The sequence below is a fragment of the Alexandromys fortis genome, unplaced genomic scaffold (assembly GCF_014885135.2).
Source record: "Alexandromys fortis isolate MF-2015 unplaced genomic scaffold, M_Fortis_MF-2015_v1.1 scaffold_97, whole genome shotgun sequence".
In the NCBI taxonomy this organism is placed as follows: domain Eukaryota; kingdom Metazoa; phylum Chordata; class Mammalia; order Rodentia; family Cricetidae; genus Alexandromys; species Alexandromys fortis.
In genome coordinates this window covers 4,465,709-4,490,940 of record NW_026067981.1, presented here as the reverse complement: position 1 = coordinate 4,490,940, position 25,232 = coordinate 4,465,709, and the positions used below count along the sequence as shown (strand labels likewise).

General features: G+C 48.6%; 1 protein-coding gene across 1 annotated transcript in view; it reads right to left on the bottom strand.

The window, feature by feature from the left end:
* The window catches only part of Gpa33 (glycoprotein A33), a 36,825-nt gene extending 14,821 nt beyond the window's left edge, over nt 1–22,004 (bottom strand). The window contains exons 1-2 of the mRNA XM_050158360.1: nt 21,864–22,004; nt 4,917–5,071 (exon numbers count right to left, since the gene is read on the bottom strand). Of these exons, the coding sequence (XP_050014317.1) occupies nt 4,917–5,071; nt 21,864–21,918 (210 nt within the window). The 5' untranslated portion in view covers nt 21,919–22,004. The remainder of the gene's footprint in view (nt 1–4,916; nt 5,072–21,863) is intronic.
* Nucleotides 22,005–25,232: the final 3,228 nt, after the last annotated feature.

The window sequence follows — 25,232 nt, the reverse complement described above, 5'->3', positions numbered from 1 at the left end:
TCCAGAGGTGGAAACAAGAAGAAGTTCAAAGTCACCCTCGGTATGAGCAAGTTCTAAACCAGTCTAAGCCAACGTGAAACCCTAACTCAAATCAAAAACAAACAAACAAACAAACAAAAAACACAAAAGCGCACACCCTGGAATACCTGGAGCAAATGAGGCTGTCTCAGAGCCCAGCACTCGGGTGTGTAGCCAGCATCTCACTCCCCGATTTCCTCTCGGTCCGTCGTTTATTCTCATTCATTCCTCCCTTCACCCAACACTTTCTGAGCACCACTCACACCAGGCACCAGGCTAGGTCATTTGCTCTCGAATTCCAAGCTCACTTGATTCTGACTATTGTCTTGGAATTTGTTTATTTGTTGATGTTTTTGAAGCAGTACATTCGTGGCTTATATCACAGATGGCCAAGCCAGACTGCCTCAGTCAAATCCTAACTCTGACACTTGATGGCTGGATGTCCTTGAGCAACACCCTTGACTGCTCTGAGCCTCTGTTTCCTCACCTACTAAGTGGAGATGTTGATAATAACACACCTCATGGAACTGTGGTGAGACTAAAGCTGGTCATCTATACGGAGCGGTGGGAGTATGCCAGGTGTGGTGTCTACCGTTACTAGCCATTATTAGCATCCACCACGTCTGCAGTATGTACCCTGTGAATTCTGAACAGCCAACCACGGTATCTTATGATTATGAGATCTGAAACTGGCCCATTGAGGGAGGGTTTCCTAAAAGGGATGATCATTGCCTTGAAGCTTAAGAAACAGATGGGCATTATCCAGGGCAATAGCCCGGAGACTGGAGCACTGCATGTTGGTGCAGGGTAAATGCATTAGACATCGCAGGCAAAGGAAAAACCTAAAAACAGACAGCAACGTCGTCAACCCTGAGCGGCACAGTGTGAGTGAGGGACGGATTAGTAAGAACTGAGCCTATGACAACAAAGGTCATAGCTGCTGCTTATATATGTTACATGCTGTGTACCGTTCTACATACTAGACGTGTATTATCTCATTTAGCCACATCAACACTCCTCTGCAGTAGACCTGATGGCCATACCCATCTTACACCGGGGGAAACTGAAGCACCAAGAGGCTGATTAACTGTGTTCCCCAGGTCACACGTTTAAGTGAATGGCAGAGTCGAGGTGACCCTGGGTGTTGTGGCTCAGAGCCTGAGCTCTGCAGACTCTACTGAGTCACACCTGAGGCACTGGCATGACACAGGTCACGGTTCATCTTCAAGGCAATGATGCGGTTTAGCGCTGCTGCTGCTGCTGTTGTTTTCCAGTGTAGACGTGGATTGAGCCCAGGGGCCTCCCACATGCTCTGCCACCGAGCAGAAGAATTCTGTATTTTATAAGACTAGCTCTTAATACAGAGTACAAATGATTGGAAGGAGAAAGGGGACAGGTTGAGAAGGAACCAGGAAGGAGATCAGCTGAGTGACTGTGGTGACAAACTTTGATTATTGTCACTTTGGGGCGTGGCAACACAGGACAGAGTGACATAAATTGGAGATGTGAGAAGGGGACACTTGACATGTGGGGATGGGATGAGGATACAGAGTCAGAGGGCAGCTCTTCCCAGATACAAGGTCGGATGGTACCCTTCCCAACAGAGTCGACACACGAAGAGAGTACTTAAGCAAAGAGTATGCGTTCTGTCTACATGTGGGATGCCTAAAATGTCCGGGGGACACCCAGGTGGAGGAATTCACTATGGCCAGAATGGTCGACTGAATGTCACTGATGATAGGTAAGGAGTTAGACGTGAGGACGCAAGGAAACCACGCGATGTCATGGTAGCTGTGTCTCCCGCAGTTAGAATGCCCCTTTGTGGTTAAGCACACTGGAAGATGCAGTTAGCTCCTCTTGAACGCACCAGAGCTCTTTCTTGTCCCCCATGCATACTTCTGAAGGCCTGCATCCTCGAATGACCCCATCTTCATTATTATATCATGTGCACTGTGGGTTTGGCCCCTCCCTCACTTTGTGGGCTTTTCAAAAGAATCATAAGAAAAATTATTCTAAAAGCAAAATCCAGTCCACTGTGATTTGAGAGGAAAGGGGAGGGGCCATATTGTCCCAATGAATAAGTGGCTCACCTCTTAGATATTCATAAAACTGTTCCATGTTTATCTGCAGAACCCAGTGGGCTGCCACCCTCTCCCCATTAAAGTCAGTCCACTCCAATCTCTCTTTGGAGTGCAAGCTTTGCCTTGCTAAATAAACTGCCTTGACTGTATTTGCTTCTTCGTGGAATTCTTTCTTTCGAGAACTGAACTACAGAGAAACTTTCAGTTGGTGATACATCTGAGGATGAAAGTTTGGGTGCCAGTGGCGCATGGGTGTTTACTGAGACATGAGCTAGATATGACAAATGGCAAGTCCCCAAGTCACTCAAAGAATCAAGAGGAGCCCAGAGAGATAAAGGGGATCCCCGAGACAAGATCCCCAAAAGCCAAGGGAGACAGGACTCCGGAATGGAAAGTGGTTGCCCGTGTGAGATGCTGGTGACTTCAGGAGTGTCAGGAGAGAAAGTGGGCAGTGGTGGGCAGGGAGGAGACTGGAGACGCTGTGCTAGCCTCAGTTGTGAACATGCCGAGCCTTTCCAATTAGAACAAGACACTCCGGCTTTCCAACAGACACGGTCCAAGTCGGGGCACATGGCTTAGCTATCGGAACACAAGTGTCCTCAGCTGGACACCCTCATGCAAGACACGAGTTGTCCAACCATATCTGATAGCCCTGACAGGATTGACAGTCCTTCTAGACTGTCTGGTTGAGACAGGGAGGCAAAGAGAAGACAGAGGACGAGGTGCCGTCTAGGCCTGTGAACAGTCCGTAGATGCCCAGCTCTTTCCTGACCCTGACTGGCACTGTTTTTTTTTTCTGGATTTTCCACCCCATAATACCATCTTATCAATCAATGATACCCTAAGGTTGTCCCTGGGCCTCCTCTTGACCATACCACTTTCTAGGACTCGCAGATAGCAATCCCTTGCTCTGCACTTGTTATCGGTCCTGAAGGAGCCGCTGCCTCGATTCCCTTTGGAAGCAGACTATCCAGTGGTTAATGTCTATAGCTCTGTGTCTATGTCAGCACGCGCAGAATAAGTCAGCCATAGACATTACACCCAGCTCGCCGGATGCATCTGCTGGGGGGCTCGGTGCCCTTTAGTTCCTCACACTCAAAACAGCAGCCAGGATGCTGCTCCTTTCGCCCTGGGAGCAGACAGGATGGGGACGGTGGCCCATTGGGACCCTCGGTGCGTGGAGGTAAGACCGACTCCTTCCTTATCAGTCCTGCCCCCAGGATACAGGTGTCCTGGGACTCTGTTAGGGAAAAGGCTAAAGCCTCTTCTCTGGGTGGCTGGGGACCAGGTGATTCTCTCTGGCAGATATGTTATTAAATTTTTTTCCCTAAAGGTTATACTACAGAAAGGAGACCAAGGAAGAATGGCAGAAGGTGATGAGGAAGGACAGAACGCAGGCAAGAGGACACACAAGTCACACATGATGTAAAGCTAGTTTTCCCCTAATTTCAACTCTATTGTAGTTTTTTTTTTCTTTATCTGTATTTGATAAGTGTGTTGGTTAGGTTTATGTCAACTTGACACATGCTAGAGTCACTAGGAAGGAGGACTCTCAGTTGAGAGAATGTCTCCGTAAAATTCTGCAGTGCATTCTCTTGATTGATGACTGATGTGGGCAGGGCCACCCCTGGGCTGATTGGTAGTCCTGGGTGCTATAAGAAAGCAGGCCAAGCAAGCCGTGAGGAGCAAACAGCCAGCAGTTCTCCTCCATGGCTTCTGCTTCAGTTCCTCCCCCAGGTTCCTGTCTGGAGTTCCTGCCCCCAGGTTCCTGTCTGGAGTTCTTGCCCTGACTTTCTTTGATGATGGACTGAGGTGCAGAAGTGGAAGCGAGATAAACCTTTCCTCTCCAAGTTGTTTTTGGTCCTGGTGCTTTATCAAAGCAATAGAATCCTAACTAAGATAATAAATAAATCCAAATGTAATTGGTAGTTTTAGTGTAAAACCCTAAGCAAAGTTCCGTGGCTTCTATGTGGTCATTCCTACTGTATAGACGTTCACTGAGATGTGTAGAGTTTGGGACTGGGCAAGGGCTTGAGTGATTGCCGTAAACTAGCTGTGTGGTGGCTTTGCAAATTCACTAGAATAAAGTCATTTTAGCTTTCAAAGAATTTTTAAGGGGAAGGAAAGGAGGAAGTGGAGGAGGCTGGAATCGAACGGGAATTCCTTCTGGCTTCACCCCCGAGGTGTGGGGTTACAGGTGCCTTCCAGCACCCCTCTTGCCCACGTTAGCATCTTGAAAGATCTGACCTAAATGTATGACCACTTCTTATAAACAGATAGGCTTTTGATCATAGATGAGATACATTTTTTACTTCATCAAATCCCCAATTGTCAGACAGTTTGGGCGAAGATGAAGATGGGTAAGTATCCCACGAAATGCTCTAATTATAGGAAGTGCAAGTTCACACACCCGCTAACCCAGACGATCCGCTCTTACACGTTTTTTTTTGTATTTTGTTTGTCTCAGAACCTGGTGAATGCAAGGCAAGTCCCACTTTTCATAATCTATCAGATGGTATATATATAAAACAATGTTTGTGTTTATTGTGACCGCAAAATATAGAAAACAAACTGATGATATATATATATGTATATATAGAATATCTTCATAAAATATATTTTGAATTAAAACATGGAGTCCATAGTTCAGCAGTAAAGTACAGGATCCGATGCACAAGGCCCTGGATTTGAATCTCAACCCAGACAGCAGAAAAGAGGGAGGGAGGGACAGAAGGAAGGTTTTAAGGCATGCACCTGTTAGGAGATCACAGATGCTAATCATGACCCATGACGCCCTGGTTCATCCTGGAGCCTTACCGTTTCAGTCCTGAGAAGCTTATCCCACTGAATAAATCCATTTCGGTCTGAAGCGGAGGTGCTGTAGGTACACGGGAGGGTGACGCTCTTGCCTCGAGCAGCCCGAAGAGTATCTTGTGTAGATTCCACAGAAATAGCATCGACAGCCACCCAGACTGAAATAAAAGAGGAAAGGAAATGGCACCAACATACACACCCAGACCCCTGCAAGGATGGGGCCCTCTGAAGCTGCTATAGCAGCCTCCGTCAGAGCGTGGACAGGGGGAACTCAGGTGTCAGGGTCTGCCATCTCTCTACCCTGAAGTGTCCTGAAGACGTTCCCTGCACCTGTTGGCTGCCAGCCTGGCTTCCAGCCTCAGCCCTAGCCCTGGTCAGCTGTGTGGACTGCTCTAAGCCCTGGTTTACTTCTTGGTTACTGGGGAGCTGAAAAGTTTTACTTGGTGCCGAGCACAGAAAGCTCTTGATAAATGCTTTGTTGTGACCATGATTTCTGTTTTTACTTACTTAACAAACATTAATGGAACACTTGCATGCCATAAAGAACTTTATGAGCAAGATTAAGTCAAGGAAAAAGAGTATTTCTAGGAACGTTTATCAGAAGAGAGTTTTTAAAAAAAACCAGCATGGGCTCGCCACCGCTCCCTCTCACACACACCCTCCTCCCTTAGTGCGTTTCCTCAGTTGTGAGATGGACTCTCTCCTTTTAATATGGACGGTCTATAACTATGATGTGGGGACATTCCATGGCTCCCAAGCTAACTTAAGTAATGGAATATGCACTGTTTGGTCCTTTTGGGATGCCCCTCTAAGGACCTGGCTAATATCTAGTGAGCAAGCCCGGAAAATACACAAGAAAATCAAAAGAGAGTTTCTCAGACGCCAAGCATAAAAGGTGTCTCCTGAACAGGAAGCAGGTGGCGATGGTTTGAATATGAGTGGCCCCATAGGCTCATATATTTGAATGCTTAGTCACCAAGGTGCACGACTCTTTGACAGAATTAGAGGGACGAGGAGACCTTGTTGGAAGAAGTGTGCCACTGGGGGTGGGTCCTGAGGTTTCCAAAAGCCCAAGCCAGGCCCAGATGTGTTCTCTTTCCCACCCCCTCTCTTTCCCTCTCTCCCTCACTGTGAATCAGGATGTAGTTCTCAGCAATTGCTCCAGCGCCTGCCACCATGATGCCAGCTCCCCGCCACGATGCCGGTGAACTCAAACTGTACGCCACCCCCAGTTAAACTCTTACGAGAGTTGGCCGTGGTGTCTCTTCACAGCAAAAGAACAGTGAAAAAGACAGGGTCAGCTGCTCAAATGTCGGTGGTCTGTGCATACAGGGAGCTCAGGACCAGAGACCGGCAACTGGCTGTGGCAACATGAAGATGAGCTTGGCGTGAGCGACTGGCGTGGAGTGGCGAGGATAGAGCTTAAATGGAAGTTGTTTGGGGACAAACAGGACAAGAGTAAGTTAGACGACTTTTCTGGAAAGGGCAGGAGCCCATTACAACTAAAATAAGCATTAGGACCAGGACAGGTTTGTGCCTTCGGGGAGGAAATGGTATATTTATTTGATGCTTTAGAAAGATTTTGAGGCTGCTTATTGAAGGATGAGCCAAAAAGAGAAAGAACTGAGTAGGGTGGTGGGAGGAGAAGGCTTAGAAAGGACTCCAAGCCGTCCACCTCCTGTGACAAGATGTGGCTAAAGACCCAGGTGGGTTGGTAGGCTTGAGGGCAGTCGTAAGAACAAGTCTCCTCTCCTGTGATGAGGTTGCACCATAAGGAAGAACACCCTGCTAAAGATGGGCTTCTAGCGCCCAGTTCTAAAGACACCACTGTGAAGTCTTGTCCTCAGTCAGATTAGCAAGGTGTGCTGATTATTAACTGTCAGTTTGACACAACCCACCATCCCCTGGGAAGAGTCATCACTGAGAAACAACCTAGATCCATTATGACTATGGTATGTCTGGGAGGAACTATCTTGATTGTTCATTGAGGTAGGAAGAGCAGGCCCACTGTGAGCAACACCATTCCCTAGGCTGGGGTCTCTGAACTCTGTAAAAGCAGAGGCGGTAAGCTGTCCAAGCAAGCAAGAACACTTATTCTTTCTCCGCTCATGAATGCGGTTATGATGTGACTAGCTGCTTGAGTCCTGCCTTGACTTCTCCTAAACGACGGACTGAAACTAGGTATTGTAAAGTCAAGGAAACCCCTTCTTCGGTTGTTTTGGTCAGGACAATGTCACAGCAGAAATGACGCATGGACACAAGATGTTCTTGAAATGCCAGCAGCTCTGGAGTGGAGCTGTTCCTGCTTTGGTGCGCAGCTTTCTCCCACAGCACTGTACTCAAAGTGAGAGCCGACTGCCTTTACAGAGTGGGCACTGCCCAGCAAGGGGGCTGGATGATGAGAGCTTCTGGGGTCACTTTGTAAAATCAGAGAAACAGGTAGTGGGGGCGGGGATGAAAGAAATAAGTTTTCAAAGGCCAGCCTTGTCCTTCTTGGCATCTGCAAATTCCTGACATAGTCGGAGCGAGGAGACACCAGTGCCCGGGGCCACTGAGAAGGGATTCAAACACTGGCTTCCTGGGCATCTGAAGCCAGCTCCGGAGCTGTCCCCGCCCTGGCCATGGCTCACCAAAGGCTCCTGCAGGCACCAGAGGTCTCTCTACCACCTCCATCTATCAGAAAACATCTGTTGTCGTCACTAGCGGCGTAGCCTTCACCAGGAGGCTGTTTGCTGGGAGAGGCCTCTGATTCTACCCACTGGGACCGAGCTGCAGCTCTACATCCTGTTCAGAGACCATTCCCGGGGTTGCCTAGTGGTAGTCATGGCAACTGCCATTGAGCTTCATCTCACCTCTTGCCTGGACCCATTTCCCTGGAGCCTTGTCCTCAAGGTAACCATTCTCAGGCCTCTTCGTGGCCTGAATAATGATTCTTTCTTGTCTTATACATGAGCTGTGTGTCACAACTGCTACAGACCACTGATGGAGTCCGGGTACCACTCCATCTTATACATGAGCTGCATGTCACAACTGCTCCAGACCACTGATGGAGTCTGGGTACCACTCTCTTATCACAGAAGTTCTCACCACCACATCAAAGAGAACCAACTCATCAAGTTATTCCTTCAGTATTGAATGTCCACTCACGCATGACTAATGAATGAGAGAGTAAGCCAACAGTCAGGAAAAGGAGAATAACTGGTAATTCCCACTTCCTACCCAACCTACATTACGTTAAATACAACTCGGTAGCACAGGTACAAGTATTTCATAGATATCTCTCATTTATTCTCATATTCTCTTTTATGTTATCCCTAGTTTTCAGATGACAAAGTTGAGGTTCAGTCTTAACATGTAGCTCAGAGGAGTTAAGCAATTTGTTCTCTCTAGATGCAGTTGACAAATGTCAGAATGTATCTGGTGTTTCCGCCTGCCCAACTGTCAGGGCAAAATGATCACATTGCCTGGGCCAGAGGTGGCAGGGATGGTGTTTGCACTGACTCCAACCGTATCCTTTCTGTCACTCTCAGTCCTTGTAAATGAAACTCTTACAGCCTTTCTTCAGTCTACCGTCAAGAATGTAACATGTCTGCCATGTGAACAAGATCCCCGCTCTCTTCTAGAATGCAAGACAGACACGCATGAAGCCACCTTCTTACTAGGACAGGGTTTGTGGACATAAACAAACTCACATACACACTTAGTTCTATGTGAGACAGAGATGCTATGTATGTGACTAAATGCCCACAGGTCTCAGAAGAAGCTGTTGGATCTGCTGAAGCTGGAGTTACAGGCTGTTGTCAGCCACCCTAGGTGGATGCTAGGAACTGAACTCAAGTCCTATGGGAGAACAGGAAACATTCATAACTGCTGAGCCACCTCACCAGCCCCCTGCAATCCACTTAATCAAACTCCAGGTAGAATATTTTCCAGCAGAAGAGAAATAAACTTGAGCTTTACGTAGCCTGGCCTGGAAACCAAACCTGCTGTTGGAAAGCACCTTACAGCTCTGAGGGATTCCACATCCTTGTCAGGGTGAGGCCTGTTGATCAGAACAGGGTACCCTGACTAGTTCAGGGTCTGTGCATCCTCCTCCCACCTTCCTCCCCACCCCCGTAAAAGAAAATATTCTTTATGCTGAATCTTTCCTCTCCCAACTCCCCCGTTTTTCTAATTCATAAACACTGCTTTGATTATTCCCATTTGCTCACTCTTGTGGAATATTCTTTGAATTAGGTAAAGATGTGCTACATGTGTTTATGCTACAGAACAGTACTTTACTTGTGTAAAGTGTGTTACATTTGTTTCTGCTGCATTTGTTTAATTATGTAAAGATATGTTGCATCTGTTTCACCTTGCCTGCCTAAGGCACCTGATTGGTCTAATAACGAGCTAAACGGTCAATAGCTAGGCAGAGAAAGAATAGGCAGGGCTGGCAGGCAGAGAGAATAAATAGGAGAGATTTAGGCTCGGGAGAAGGAAGGAAAGAAAGAAGGAAGAACGAGAAAAGAGGGAGGAGAGAATGAGGGAGATGCCTGGAGCAAGAAGCCAGGTAGCCTCCAGCCAGACATAGAGAAGCTGTACAAGTAAGATACACAGACGGAAGAAAGGTAATAAGCCTCAAGGCAAAAGGTAGATAAAGAGAAACAGGTTCATTTCAGTTAAAAGAGCTAGCCAGAAACACAGATAATAAGTCTCTGCGCCACGATTGGGAGCTGGTTGACGCCAAAGAGAAAAAGCCTGGTACAGTTCACCACTTTTTCTCACAACGCAGCTCTCTGCATCCATTTGAGGAAGCAGCACACAGCTTAAGTGCACGGCTCCAAAGCTAACTTTCTCAGAATTTCTTCATCCACCCGGTATGTAGCTCCGAGCAGTTTATGGAAGCCACCGGTGTCAGAGCCCTCACTGGGAAAGGGGATCATGCGAGCTTTAAATGGGCAGAAATGTGTCCTTTGTTTAATGGCTCCTAACTAGCAATCGGTGCTCCATAAGGGAGATGTTTTCCCTTGTCAAACCACTGTATTTTGTCATCTCATGTTCTGCTGTTGAGAAACGTCTTGGTTAGAAGTTAATTCCAAGAAACAACCACCCACCCTCACAAGTTAACTGACAGGAAACCATAGTAATTGCTAGAGATCAAAGCCAAAGAGTAGATCAATTTTAGCACTCACTTTAACAATGAGTTAAAATCATTGCGTGTTAGTAGATGCATGGGGGAAGAGATAGAAATGAATGAGGGACAACTCATAAAGAATAATAATAATTAATTTTGGCTTACGCATAGCACAATTCGGATGTGAGCTGTAAACCTGAGAAGGGTTTTTAAAAGACTGACTCTGCACCCTGGGGTATGCTTACATTTCCCATAATTCTGGCTGTGAGGATCCTGTGTTCCAGAACTTTATACCGTGGTGGACTTCACCATGATGACGTTTTCCTTCCTGCTTGATACAGTCAGTGTTTTCCCATTCTGACATAATCGGCAATAAAACATCTGGCTGGGCTTCGTCATAATTTAATAAATCCTGCCCCTTTCTCTCCTTCTGGTTGACTTTATTCTTATTAGTTCTTCGATCCTTTATCTGTGGATCTTTGCACCCCCACTCGGGGGATTAAACAAAAAAGGCAGGTGAGACATCTAACCTTTGACTAAAAGTTTCCAATGCTCTCCTTGACATTAATATCACCCTTTCAGTTGCCAAGAGCCTGCCCTTCCCACAAAGCTGCAGCTCCTCACCGACGTCTGCCTCCAGAAGTCATCTTTCTTCCCAGCTTGCTCTCCTGCTTGCTGTGCTCAGGGAACGCACCTCTCTGATACAGTACGTCACTGTTATGAGTCAGATCTGAAATGTCCCCCGAAGACTCCTTACATCAAAAGCTCGGTCTCCAGTGAAGCCATGGTCAGAGGTAGGGCCTTGGAGAGTGACTGGATCATGAAGGCTCTGACTTCATTGATGGATAGATTAATTTATTGATCAGGGAATAATTTGATGGGCTATTGGGAGATGATAGGAAATGTTGGAGCTGGGAGACTGGGTCCTTGAGGCCATGTTCCTGGAGACTATAGTTCGTCCCTCTTGTCCTTGAAAAGTTTCTGTACCCGGATAAACCTCTCCACCATCGAAATAATCCAAATCAGACCAAATCAAACCAAATTAGAAAAAGCCCAGGTTTAATGGATACCAATGCTCCCAGGTAGTCTTCCAGTCCCCCGGAGATGAGACCAGGAAGGAAGACCAGAAGACATTTGTTCTCTGGGGTACAATTTAAATACCCTGTGGGAGTGGTCTTGAGCATCTCTGGGGTGGGGTCATCATTTGGCAGGCTTTCTCAGAGGTGGAGTCTGAACTGAGGCAACTCCCAGGGGAGGGGACTTGGGATGGAACTCCCACCCAAACATTCCAGACTCTTTGGACATATGGATGCCAGGGGCTAAGGTGACTCTTCCACCCAAACAGTCCTGCTGCCCTCTTCCTCCGTCCTTCCCTTCCTCACTCCTATCCTCTACCATGAGGTCAGCCACTCTGCTCTTCAGTGTGTAAACACAGTGATACTTTGTCTTCCTTTGAGCCCAAAGGCAATGGATCCAATCAACCATGGACTAAACACCTTGAGACAAAATACATCTTTTCTCCTCTTAAGGAGCTTTTTTTCCAGACATTTTGTTACACTGTCAGAAGCTGACTAACACAGCTGTTGGAAGGTGTCAGAACTGATAATACATTAATGTGTTAACCCCTGGGGACATCCAAGTTGACAGGGGGAAAAAGTGTTTTTATCTGCAAGGGGGGAATCATGAGACTCCCTGTGTTATTGCTCTTTGTGGAGAGGTTTGGAAAACAAACGGGCATTGCCTCAAAGAAAAGGTCCTAACAAGCAGGTTCTGGCCTGTGGCAGAGATGCTGCTTTCTGTCACCTGCTACACCTGAGTACCTGCTCGTTCTCCTAGGTACACATGAGGACCACCAGACCAGCCGTGGAGTTTACATCCTGTACCTCCTCCCACCCCCGACCCTCAAGCAAAGCAAGAACTGTAAGAGCTCCCACTGTCTGGCGCTCTTCAAATCCCTAGGGCTCAGCAAAGGCCCCAAGGCACAAGCAAAGCTCCACCAAGTGTCCTTTGACAGCGGTGGATGAAGAGCCAGTCATAAGATAACTTCTACACAAGAAGAGTAGGCTCATGACTCAAGACACTTGGTGGAAGGACCTATCCCTGCGTTGCTAGAAACTGTCCCCAGATAGTCCTGGAGACACACCTCGGCGGTGGATCTTCTACCATGCACAGAGCCACGGGCAGGATCCCCAGCACTATAAAATAATAAACAGATGACTGGTAATTCATGCGGCCCTCCAGTTAAAAAATTATAAATAGAAAACGCATCTTTATTTAAAGGAATAGTTAAAGAAAAAGAAACTGCCTGAATATAAAATGAACCCCCCTCCCCCAAGAAGGAAAGCCCAGCCAGCAAGATGCCCTGAGTGAAGAGGGGTCTCCCTGCGAAGCTGGGGTGTGGAGACCCAGCTTGAGGCCCCAATGATTGCTTGTAAATAATTAAGGTTTGTTAAGAAGACAACAAGCTGTCTCTGGAGAGCTAAGCGGAAGCGATCCATCCCGGGAAGATAATGAAATGCTTGACGGAGTTGGCTGCCTGAGGCTCAGGGCGCATTATGGGAGCCCTGGGGAAACCAGCAGGAACGTGGCCACTTAGAAAAAATCCATTTGCTCAGACAAACCACATATTCCTTCTTAGGGAGGAGATGCTGAAGGCCAGAAGGGACCCATCCATCCCAGGCAGACATGTTCTGGTGAGGAGAAGGAGGGGTCCTCTGATGAAAAGGAGGCAGTTCCCACAGGTGGGAAGTTTTGTCCTACCCCCTCCATAGGGCAGCCCAAGTGCTCAGCTGGGGATGAAGGACAGAGGAGCCACAGGGATGTTGTTTAGAATGTTAGCCACACTTGTTGAGCTGTTGGATCAACACAGATCCTCAGGAACCTATAAATTCAGCTCAAGTCAATACATTTCTTCTAAAATCGTAGTCTAGTGCCGGGCCCTGCAGAACTTCCAGAGCTTGGCATAGTCCATGGACTCTAGAGTCCCCTGTACCACAGCCAGCCCTTACTGTTACACTTCCTGAGCGCAGTCCCCATGCGGATATGAGTTTCTGCGCGCAGGCACCTTCTTTTACCAACTGGCATTCTCCTCTGAGCAGACTGTGTCTCAGACTGTTCCAGTACCCACCACTCACTGGCTTGATGCCCAACAGGTCTGCGCAGAACTGGGTATGATTAGGACCTTGTTGGTTGAGTAGCTTGTGGTATAATCCCTAAGAAGAAGCAAGTAGATGCCACTGACAACTGGTATCCTAATGGAGCCTAATAGAGTGTTCTGAGTGTGAAAGAGAGAGAGGGGAGATGTGGGGAGGGATCAGAAAAAGGATTTTAATGGGAAAACCTCTTGAGGAGGTGAAACTGGATATAGCCCTCAAGGGATGTCATTCATTGTGTTGGATTCATGTGCATGAGGAAAAGAAGCAGGGAGGGGGTGGATTGTAGCCACAACACCTTCCCAATCCCATGGGACCACAGACGGGGTGAATTCTAAAAGAAAAAAAAAAGAAGAAAACAACAGCAAGGGCTGGAGAGATGGCTCAGTGGTTAAGAGCTTTGCTTGCTCTTCCAAAGGTCCTGAGTTCAATTCCCAGCAACCACATGGTGACTCACAACCATCTGTAATGGCCTGCAGGCATACATGCAGGCAGAACACTGAATACATAATAAATAAATAAATAATCTTAAGAAATAATAAAAAAATTAAATTTAAAAAAAAAGAAAACAACAGCAATAACAGTTGTCTTTGGACTTTAGATGTCAAAGGGCAGGTTGTCAAAAGGCTTTGCCTTTGTGTGCTTGCAATGGACAGCCAGAGCACCTTTCAGCTGCAAAGCCAAGTGGAAGTGAGGAGGAGGTGGCAGCGCAGGCAACCTACGGGTGCCCAAGAGCTCGCCTGACACGGAAACGGACCCCAGACAAACCCTGGGAAAAGTTTCTGTAGTCCCCTCCAGACTGAGGATGGAGAGGCCTGGGCAGCCCATGGGTTACTGATTGAGCTTCTAAAAAGGAAGAGACCGGAGATAGAGGAGAGACGGGGGAGCAAGTCATCTCGGGAAGGCACAGGATCATGGGGATGGATTGGGATACACGCGAGGACCCACCCCCTCGCAGGGCACATATTAGCAAACTGGTGGGCAGGCGAGGGGCAAGTGAGGGGCAGCAAGCTTCAGAGCACCAAGCCACACTTACACTGCTCTTCCAGTGGACTGGGGGAGTGCCCTATCCGGAAGTGTCTGTCTAGAATCATGTCTGTGCCTGCCCATGTCAGATGTCTGTGGCATGCCTGACTCACTGTGGCAGAAGACAAGGAAGTGTCCCAAAGATCACTGGGTGACAAAGAAAGGAAGAATCTTAGGAGGGAGACAGGTTCCAAGAGGGCTGGGGACAGAGGGATGAGAAAAAAGTGGCGTTGAAGGCAGGAGAAGAACACGGTAGAACACGGCTGAGCACTGGAACACGGCTGAGCACCGCCAACGTAAGACAGCTGGGGGAGGGGAGGCTGCCACTTTCCCCTCCAAGTCCATTGTGTCTCTAGAAACCATGTATCTGGAATCTGGAATTCCTACACTGAGCGGAGGGGCAAAACTCCAGCTAAACTCCAAACCACTCTTCAGCAGTAAGATGAACAAGACTGTCTAGCTAGATGTCCCAGGCATCTGACTCTGATCAGACTCAAGACAGGCCATTCTGGAGAGGGTGGAGTAAACGTAAAGCAGAACGAGGGGCTGGAGTGATGACTCAGTGGTCAAGAGCATTGACTGCTCTTCCAAAGGACCTGGGTTCAATTCCCAGTACCCACATGGCAGCTCACAACGTCCTGTAACTCCAAGATCTGACACCCTCACACAGACCGACAAGCAGGCATATAAAAAGAAAATATTAAAAGAAAAGAAAAGTGAAGCTTAGGGAGACAGTGAAGGCTTGTTACCTGGAAAGGGGCAAGAGAGCAAGGTGCACATTCATTAACAGCACCCAGCAGGGCCAGGCTCCCTGCCAGAGGTGGGAAGATGATAGTGGCAGTGACAGGCACAGGTCTGCTCTCCCTGACTCCAGTCCTCAGGGTGAGTCAGAGGGCAATAAAAAAATAATCTCAAAACAAATGTGAAACCATCATGCTGACCAATGCCCCCAGGGCGCGCGCACACACACACAGTGAAAGAATGGAGCAAGGCCTCAGGAACACGAGCCATTGTCTTGAACAGAAACTGGAGCATGAGCAGCACCAGCAAGAAGAAATGGGACAAGAGAGGATATGGTCAGGGGCAGAGAAGCAGGCAGGGTGCAGTAGCAACAGGACCAAGGGCAAGACTTTGGGGATAACCCTCCTGTAGACCCCCTAACCCCACCACACACACTATCACTCAAGATAAACCCAGGGGCCAACTGACAAAATACTAGGTCCATGAGGTCAGCTTAGGACAAACCTGCTCCTTGTCTCCTTTCCAGCCAGATTCCCGTGGACACCCCACAAATAACCCCTAGGTATATCTAGGTCACACCATTGACACAAACGTGAGTTGAGTCCAAGCCTAAAAGGCTTGACAACAGTGGGCAAAGGAAACCAAGCAAAATGAACAGATTCAAGCCACAGTGGGAAAGAGCTAAACTCATCACCGCAGAGGGCTGACTTGGTTTTAGGTAAAAGAGCAGGGTCATCAAGGGTGATTTGGCAATTTATGATAGTCCAAAATTCTTTAAAGCCGCTCTCATCAAGAACCAAAGTTTGTCTGAAGGTGTGGCTCAGTGGTTGAACACTTATTAGAACTCACAAGGCCCTCCAGTACCACAAAAGAGAGGGATAGAGAAAGGGGGGAGAAAGAGGAGAAAATAAGGAAATGGAAAGGAAATGATTGCCCAGGGTTGGTGGGACAGCACTTTGGGGACAGAGAGACAGAGGCATAGAGATTAGAAGTTCTAGGTCAGCCTGGGCTATACAGCAAGGCCATATTTGAAAAAAGTCAATGATCATCATCATCAACAACAAGAAATAGGGCTCCTCTCTCCCTTAAGTTGGACTCTATGGTTACCGGAAAAGCAGAGTGTGGCAGATTTGGGGGCCTGGGCACTCAAACTTCCTAGTTCTAGGGGTTTGCTCTTGCCCTCCTGCAGAAGCTTTCAGAAAACTCAGGCTGTGTGCTGTGAAAGGCCAGTCAGGACCAGCTTGCCTGCGTCTGAGGTTCTACCATGAAAAGAGGCCTTCCACCACCAATGAAGTCACCCCAGCAGTCACTCCAGTCAAACTGTACACCACAAGGACCTGCTAAGCCCCATCTCGATTCCAGATCTGCAAGCAAACGAAATGTCGGCATCGTTTAAGGAGTAAATCTGAGCTAATTCTTTTGCATTGCAATAGAATATGTTGCAGATCACCGCCAGGTCTCGGCCTTCTGGTCCTGGATGGGACGAGAGTATCACATCCTGACACAAGGAGATCACAAAAGGCTCAATCAGGCTAGCGGGCTCACATCATGAGTCTGGTTTTAGCCCGTGAGTCAGAAGTATTTTGAGATATATAAGTCAGGAAGTTATATTCCTGTTGGTCTTATGGGGCTCCAGCTTGGCGAGAGGTGGGGTTGAAGGCTGGCATTTTGAAGTCAGCTGGGAGTGAGGAACAGCTAGCTAATACTTTGGGTGCAGATACAGTCACAGAAGGATGCTGGAGGGGACTCTGAAAATGGGGGGGGGGCAGAGAACAATGAGGCTACAGAGGAAGCTTGAGAGGGTCAAAGACCCCGTGGAGGCCTGCAGGAGAGGATGTGTCTCAGAACGCAGCCTCTTAGGAAGGAGGGATAGTTCAGTAGGGTGATACAGTACTAAGGGTACAGTAAGCAGGTACGCACGCACGCAGCCAGGCTTACCAGCCTTCTGGTGACCAACATCATAGCCAGATTTCGAGAAGACCTGGGCTGGGATCTTAAGGGTTCTGCTTCTTAAACTGTGATCCCTGAACAGCTCCCCACTCCACCCCGTCCTGGGAGCTTGTTAGAAATACAGAGCTTTATACCCCACCCTTGGCCTTCCAGATGTATTTAATAAGATCGCAGGTACCCTGTGTGCACACTGGGGTGTAAGAATGCAGGCAGCTGGCTTCCCCCAGTCAAGACACCAAACCAGGAACTAGACAGCAACCCTCAGGGATATGACAGATGATGAAAAATGAGAGTAATTCACACTCAGAGCACCAGGGCCACAGATCGTGAGCCGCACACCTCACGCTGCGGTTTGCAGCTGTAAACCCAGGCTGCATCTCAGAACCATGGGGGTGATTCGTCAACAGATGGAGAAGCACACAGCCAGTTTATCTGGATTCTGATTCAGAAAATGTGAAGGAACCCGGTGAATGCAAATGGGTCAGAGTTGAAGGCCATTACCCTGCCGCTCTCCACCGTGGGGCTGGTCAGACCTCACATGTACCCTTTGGGGCTGAGACGGACACTAGCTGAGACATTGTAATTCCGATCGCATCTCTGACAGGCAGCATTGTGTTTCATCTGTGAGCCTTGACTTCTGCCCTGTGCCTTCAGGGGATGCTCAGGCATCAGGTGGGAGGTGAACCTTAAGGATTAGAGCCAGGGCCCTGAGCAGATGGATGATAGGATTCCCACCTCACACTTGCACTGCCCTGGCTCTGGCCCAAACGTATCCTCTTGGGATCAAGAGTTGGTGGACATAAGAAGGGCGCTCTTTGATTTGACTGTTACCAGATATTCATGTCTGAGACTGTGTCTTCTACCTGCCCAGCCTGGTCAAGCTAACTGTACAGAGCTCGGACTCAGCACCAACAGAGGAGAACCAAGGAGGTCCCAGCCTGAGAAGCCATCGGGAACGTGGCCCTTCAGAGTGGCAAATGGAAAGCAGCACTTTCAGAAAGACTCGCCCTGCTGGGGACTGTATCTCCGATGACAATGGTCCAAAAGGATTCTAACATGAGAACAACCTCAGTGAGCCAGCAACTTGAAAATAAACTTCCCAGAGTCCCACTGTGGCCCAGCACCCAGGGGGTTATTGGAACCTTTTAATGTCAGGGGAGAAGAGAGAGACAAAACAAACAAACAAACAAAAACCATTCCTTCTCATCTGGTATGACAGTTTGCAATGATAGATTCCCTTATTTCTCTATGAAAAGCAGTATTGTTCCAATTTAGCATAGAAGCAACAAAGAAATTCCCTATACTTCTAGGAAGGTGTGTGTCTGTGTTTGTGTGCCTAGTTGTGTGGTCTCTGCGTGAGTCTTGTTGTGTGTCTGTGTTTGTGTGCCTGTCTGTCTGTATGTGTGGTATGTGTATCTGAGTGTGTTTCTGTATGCTTCTCAGCGTGTGTGCCTGGGTGTCTATGTGGAGTCTGTGTGTGTTGATGTGGGGGTGTCTATGTGTCTATGTGTGTCAGTTTCTATGTGTGTATCTTGTGTGTTACTGTGTGTGTGTCGGTACATGTGTTTTTATAATGTCAGGTCCTGGCTTCTGACAGAACTGATCACTCTTCTCCCTGTAGAGCGTACCTGGTGGAACCCTCTTTCCACATCTCTCCACCTGTAGAGCGTACCTGGTGGTACCCTCTTTCCACATCTCTCCACCTGTAGAGCGTACCTGGTGGTACCCTCTTTCCACATCTCTCCACCTGTAGAGCGTACCTGGTGGTACCCTCTTTCCACATCTCTCCACCTGTAGAGCGTACCTGGTGGTACCCTCTTTCCACATCTCTCCACCTGTAGAGCGTACCTGGTGGAACCCTCTTTACACATCTCTTCACCTGTTAGGGGATCTGGTGGATGAAAAACTTTCTGGACTGGACTGGAAGAGCCTCAATTCTGTGTACAAAAGGGAGGGTTGGTTTTTTTTTTTTTTTTTTTTTTTTTTTTTTTTTTTTTTAGCAGCCTGGGTGGGAAGAGGTCAGGCACATGGTGGCCATCTGGGTGATAACTTAGGACTCACCCACACTGACTTCTGAGTCATTTCTTAGCTCGTGTTGATCAGATTAGAGCTCTTAGATGATGGGTCACTAGCGTCTCATTGACTTCTCGTTCCTGCATTTATTCTCTCTAATGATATCAAAAATAATAATGTGGCGTCCGTTGAGTGCTCCCATGCAGAACTGGGTTCTAAGGCCTTTGCCTGTGTGAACCGTGCGGCAGGTACAGTGGGCCTCCGATGCATTGTAAATTAGCTCTGCGGTTTACAGACCACAGCGCTGTGATTTCACAAGGTGAAGTAATTTGCCCGTGCTGCAGCCAGACAAAAGAGGTCCCCGGTTGTGACAGCATTATGATGGGATGGACATCTGCCTGACGGGAAGCTGTATTTTGCCAGTGACTCTATTTAGGAATGTCAGCACATGATAATGAAAGCGGGCCAATTTTAGTCCTCCGTGTGTGTGTGTGTGTGTGTGTGTGTGTGAACATATGTGTATACACAGATGTATATGCCTATGCAGAGGCCATAGGAGGATACTGAATGTCTTCCCCACCACTTGACTTGGCTTTTTTTGAGATAAGATTTCTCATTGACTCTGAAGCTCCCTGTCTCAGCTAGGCTGGCTGTCCGGCAAGCTCCAGGATCTGCCTGTCTCTACTCCTCCATGCCGGGGTTACAGGCATGCACACCCAGCCCAACACCTTTTATGTGGGTGCTGAGGATTTGAACTCAGATCCTCTTGCCTTCACAGCAAGCACCCTGACCCACTGAGCCATTATCTCAGTCTTTTTAGTCATAAAACAAACCTCTGGGCCTCAGAAGTTAAGAACACTTGCCGCTCTTGCAGAGGACCCAAGTTAGATCCCCAGCACCCACTTGCTAGCTCACAGCCATCTCTAATCCCAATTCCAGGAGATCTAACAGGCACGTATGTGGTACATATAGATCCATGCAGGCAAATATTCATATACATAAAAGTAAAACAAATCTAAAAAGAATTCTGGGGTGCCAACTTATACCACCACCATATAACCTTATGTGATGATATCTTCCACTTCCCCAAAGTCCGGTGAGCCTGGGGCTACCTCATAAGCTCTGTGCCCCTCTCCCAACAATCAGCACAATCTCTGATGGGCACAGTGACAGAGAGAAGGGAAGAAGGCGGCCCTCTGTGAGTCCTGTCTAGGCGTCCCCTCACACAAACAGGAAGTGATGCCCTCCCTTGTGGCCCAGGGGAGATCACTGCCTGATGGTTTTTTGGTTTGATCTGTGGTGGTACCAGGGATTGGCAATGACTGTTCCAGCCACTGGCAGACTTTCTCTGCCCCAGCATGCCAGCCCTTCCTCTTTGAGTAGGTAGAGTCGTGGAGGAGAAAAATGTGGTGAGCATGCGATTCTGAGCTGAGCTGGCAGGAGAGAGGGGGAAGGGGGTGAGGATAGACTAAAGTCTTTATCAGTATGCCAGGAAACACCCCCCCCACCCCAGAACTAGTTCTGCTGGCTGGGTTCACCCAGGGGTCACACGCCGCGCACTCCAGGAGGAGGCCACCAGCCTGCTCCAGCTAGTTCAGAATTCAGGACACTTCTCATTGCTAAGCTGGGCAAGTGACTGTGATCTCAGTTTTTGGTTTTCCCCTCAGCCAGTATTACTCCTCTTCATGTACACATGGGTTAGTGCCAGACTACAGAACACAGGGTTTTACACTGGTGTGTGTGTGTGTGTGTGTGTGTGTGTGTGTGTGTGTGTGTACAGAGGAAAGCCATGCACAGGAGAGTGTCAGAGAATCCCCGAATCAGAGAGGGGTGGGTAGCCATTTCCTTTCAGCCTCATTTCCCTGAGGCAAGAATCCTCTATTCAGGCTGCTATGAGTCCAGACTCCCCATTCCTAGGGCACCTACACGAGTCTGTGTCCAGTAAAAGGAGCTGAGCAGACGAGGCAATGAGTGGCCTCACCGTTATCACGGGTGAGTGGCCGCACCATCTAGGTGGATGGTGAGGGGACAGCTGCCTCAGAAGGACAGAACTGTTGTGAACACAGAACGTGAACCAACTAGGTTGATTAACTCCCCCTCCATTCGTTGATCTGATCTGTCCTTCCTAGCAGGCTGTCCTTCGCACCAAAGCCAAGGCAGGAAAGGAAGCCAGGAGACCTGGGTGGTGGCCCCAGTGATTCCTAGCTTGTCAGGAAGTACTGAAGAGAGAGCTCCCTGGGCTCTGCTTCCCAGGCCCCTTGGGGATCCTGGGTTTCTCTTTCAGCTTTCACTTCCTCCCCCTGGCTCCTGGATCTGGGAAGCCAGCAACAGTTTCTGAGCTGCTAGCCTAAGGGGTCGGAACTAAACTCCTCCCCTTGGCCTCCCATCCTGGCTGCCCAGACCCCCTGATGCTGGAACTTCTGTCCCAAGCCTCACCCAGCTCGCCCATCTCCACAGAACCACTCTGTTATTTATCACTTAGTGTGGACTCAGCTGCTAACCCACAAATTGCTGATTTGGGGGGAGACTTCAGTGCTTGAGACTTCAGTGTTCAGAGTAGGCAGGGTAGGAACATCTAAACCATAGCCAAGGGGCGCAGCGTTAGGAAGGCTGAGAACCTCTGCCCTAGATAGTGACTGTATCTTAATCCACATCCTGGACTTTTTAGAACAATCCCTGATTTCAAATACTGTGTCTCCCCAATCAGATATTTCTGAGCCTTTGAGATACTTGTTCCAGCAATGGGATGGTTGTTTACCAACTAATCGAGATAAGAATCATTTTGATCTTGGAACAGGCCTGGAAACTGCCCCCCACCCCCGCAACATCAGAATGTCTAGTTCTGCTCAGTGGGACACAGTACGGCTGGGACCAGGGGAGGCGGGGGTCACTAGAACAGCCTCTCCCTCAGCCATCATCCCCCTGGAGTTGGCGGGAGAGGGGCTTACTCACCTGTGCAAAGCAAGCACAGCGCAGGTCCCACCTTCTCCAACATGGCCTTGCTCATTTTCTGCCCCACACCCAGGCTGGAACTGGCAAGGCGCTGGACAAGTCTGGGTTGACTGGTTAAATGACAGCAGCCTCTGACCTGGCTCACCCTGAAGTCCCTGCTACTCCCTTCTGTTCACCTGTGCCAGACTGGGCGCACATGCCCCGCCCTGTCAACAGACTGACAGGGGAGCTCACCAATGGGGCGAGGCGCACACTCCACCCACTCTACTAAAGGCCCCTACAAGGATTTTCCCCAGCGTCCCCTGGAGCCAACCTTCTCCCTGCTTTCTTCCTCCTCAGGAGAGGTGCAAAGTCCTGGGCTTCTCACTAGGTGTGGGCCTCTCATGTAACTGACGGGGAAATTGTTATAAAAAGGGAACAACCTCAGAAGTAGGGTTCCAAGCTAGTAAAAGAAGGGCGTTGTCCACGTTTGCTGAGGTACGTTAAGACCCAGCATTGTATTTTTCTACACACCACCCTTTCTTCTCTGACACCCACACTAGGACAGAGACCCTTCATGGAGGGCGCAGGAAGTTCCTGCACTCGGGTTGGTACTCTGCCTGGGAAAGCGGCAAATACACAAGAAACCGAGAAGATAGTTATGTCTTCGCTCTCCTGACTCCGTTTTCAACACCAAAGTCGTGTCTCCTCGGGGTCCCTCAGCTCCAAAGCAGTGAGGTATTTTACACCTTTAAATGTAACAGATCGGCCACAGCACCTTGAATCTCAGTACTCAGAGGCAGAGGCAGGAGGATCTCTGTCAGTTTGAGGTCAGCCTGGCTTACAGCCTGAGTTCCAGAACAGCCAGGGAAACACAGTGAGGCAGGCACTATAGGAAATAGCGCTCCAGGAGAGCTCTCTGGTCAGGTTCTGCCACAGACACTTTACACATTAGAGAATATGCACAGATGATAGTATGGCATTTAACAAGACAATCTGGCGTTTCTGCATTCGTACACACAGCACCCCTGACTTCTGTTTAGTGGGTAACAATATTACAGTGATGTCCCCGCCTCCAAGTTCATTCACATTTCTGCTGAGATATTGGTCTTGAGCTTCCTGGTTTCAAGAGGCTCTTTGTGTTCTTGAAAAACCCATCGCTTCTGGAAACAGAGATGGCTGCAAAGGCTTCCCTGGGCGTTGCCCTGTATTCTGAACTCCCTGTGTAAATTACCTGTAGCCTTTCAAGCTACTAGGCTTAGTCGGCTCGCAGAGGTTATTGCTTTCTGTTTATTACCCTTCGCTTAGTCACACTGCTGCATTCTCTAATTGTATAAAATACTTTTTCAGTTCCAGTATTTTATGACACCATTGGCAGATTACTCCTCCTGAGACGCAGTCCCTCTGACACGGAGTCTCTGCTCTGGCCCTATTGCTAACTCCACAGAACTTAACAAATGAACGTCTGCTCCTCACACTGTCCTTTCAGGTGTGGTAGGATTCATTCTTCAACGTCCCTCCCTTCCAGGAATTCCCTTCTGGAGTGTGTAACCTCTGTTCTGACTGTACTTGGACATTTCTCTATAGCACAGCTCATTCTTCCCTGCCCCAGAACTGTGAGCTGCGTTCTCTGCAGTTCCTCGCCTCTATTATAGCGGTTATATTTCATCTACCTCGTCTTTTAAACGCCTGCTCACACACCGTTTCTCCCACGGAGCCTTTGCTGCCTTCCCAGTTCAGGAGGGCTTCTCTTTCCTACGGCTCAGCGCAGCGTTCCAAGTTTCTTGTTGGCCCAGAACTACACTCCACTTACACTTCAGCTATATTTAGTCCGTGTCTCCAGCCTCCTAATAAATCGTGAGCTCATTCATTCATTCAGCTGATGTCAAATGGCACTATACTGAAGACACTTCCATCCAGCTAGAAAGATGGGATGCTTTCCCCTCTGTGTCTAACTAGCTCAGTCAAGTACAGGACCTGGTGCGCAGGAGGTGATTAGTAAACATCTACAGACGTGGAGACAGACGGGAAGATGTACAGATGAAGGTGTGATCACAGAATGTGGCGAGGGTGAACTGGAGACCAGTGGAAACATGAAGACAGATGAATGGACGGAAGGAGGCGGAGTCTCGGGGCGTCTAGGATGCGAGGGTCAAATGTTGGGTTACTGGGGATTGTAGAGGTGGTGGCGGGAGTGTCATGAGATTGGGTGGGTTTATGAAGCTCTCAAAATTTTTTATGTTGCCCCTAGTTACAACCGAGGGCCATGAATGTTGAGGCGGAGATGTGAAGGGGGTACAACTTGCCCACTGTATGGTCCTTACACGTTTCTGTTAAAAATGTCAGGCCGGTTGCAAACTGTGACTTCTCTTTAAACAGAATGTGGTGCTGTCCCCAAACCTGACCATCAAGGACTAGTGTGTTCCATATGACCAGCATTTTTCATTCCTGGACCTCTTCAAGATGCTGTGAGGCCAAGGAAAGTTTGTTTATTACAGATGTGCTGATTTCCAGGAAGACCTTTGAACGGGCAGCCTCCTGCAGGAGACGTCTTTCTTCAGGTCCTTCCATCCACTGCTAAACTTCAGTGTCTGAGAATCAGCCAGGAGGGAAAGGGTTAAGTGAAGCCTGCATTCCTTCCTCCCTGTGAGCTGCCACCCGATGGGGCCAGAGGCTAATTTTAGAGACTAGCTAAGGTTTCTTGCTAACAGCTGTCCCTCAGAGGAGCCCTCCTGAAGGGAGAAAGCTTGGTCCCTCTCTAGCTGGAGCTTCTGGGCATTTTCCTGGGGTCCTTGGCTCTCAGTGTGGACACACCAGTCAGAGGTGAGTGTTCATCCTCTCAAGTCTGTTGTGGTGAGCTGGGACTTAGATTTAAGTGGGTGCCAGTCTGTCCTGAGTGTCAGGCCACAGCCATAGCTGGGACGTCCGGGACTTTTTGCGCCTTAATAGGTTGTGGGGATAGTACCTCGGCCCAAGGCCTTGACTGACACAGTGTCACTGAAGGGGGCCTGCTGTCCCTTATAGTAAAAATAAAGGGTGTGCACATTCATGTAGTTGGAAGGGGGTCTATGAGTGTCCTTTTTAGTGTGGGAAATTCGTTGTCTTTTAATCTCCTACACTACAGTTAAGGTAAACTTTGGCTTCCTTCTCTACTTCCCTGGTACTTCCTTAAAAGGAGGCACGTTGTCCCTTCTAAAGTATCTTGTCACTTCATGGTGTCCTGATAGTGATAGCTGAGCTCCATCTTATTGGTTCCCCTGTGGGTCCTTCACCGGAATAGTAGCGTGCAGTACCCTCCCCACGCTCAGTCCACCAAGGTGACATTGGTGACACACCCCCTCCCCCTACAAAGCCTCTGGAATTCCCTTGCCAATCTTTTCCTGTCAACAG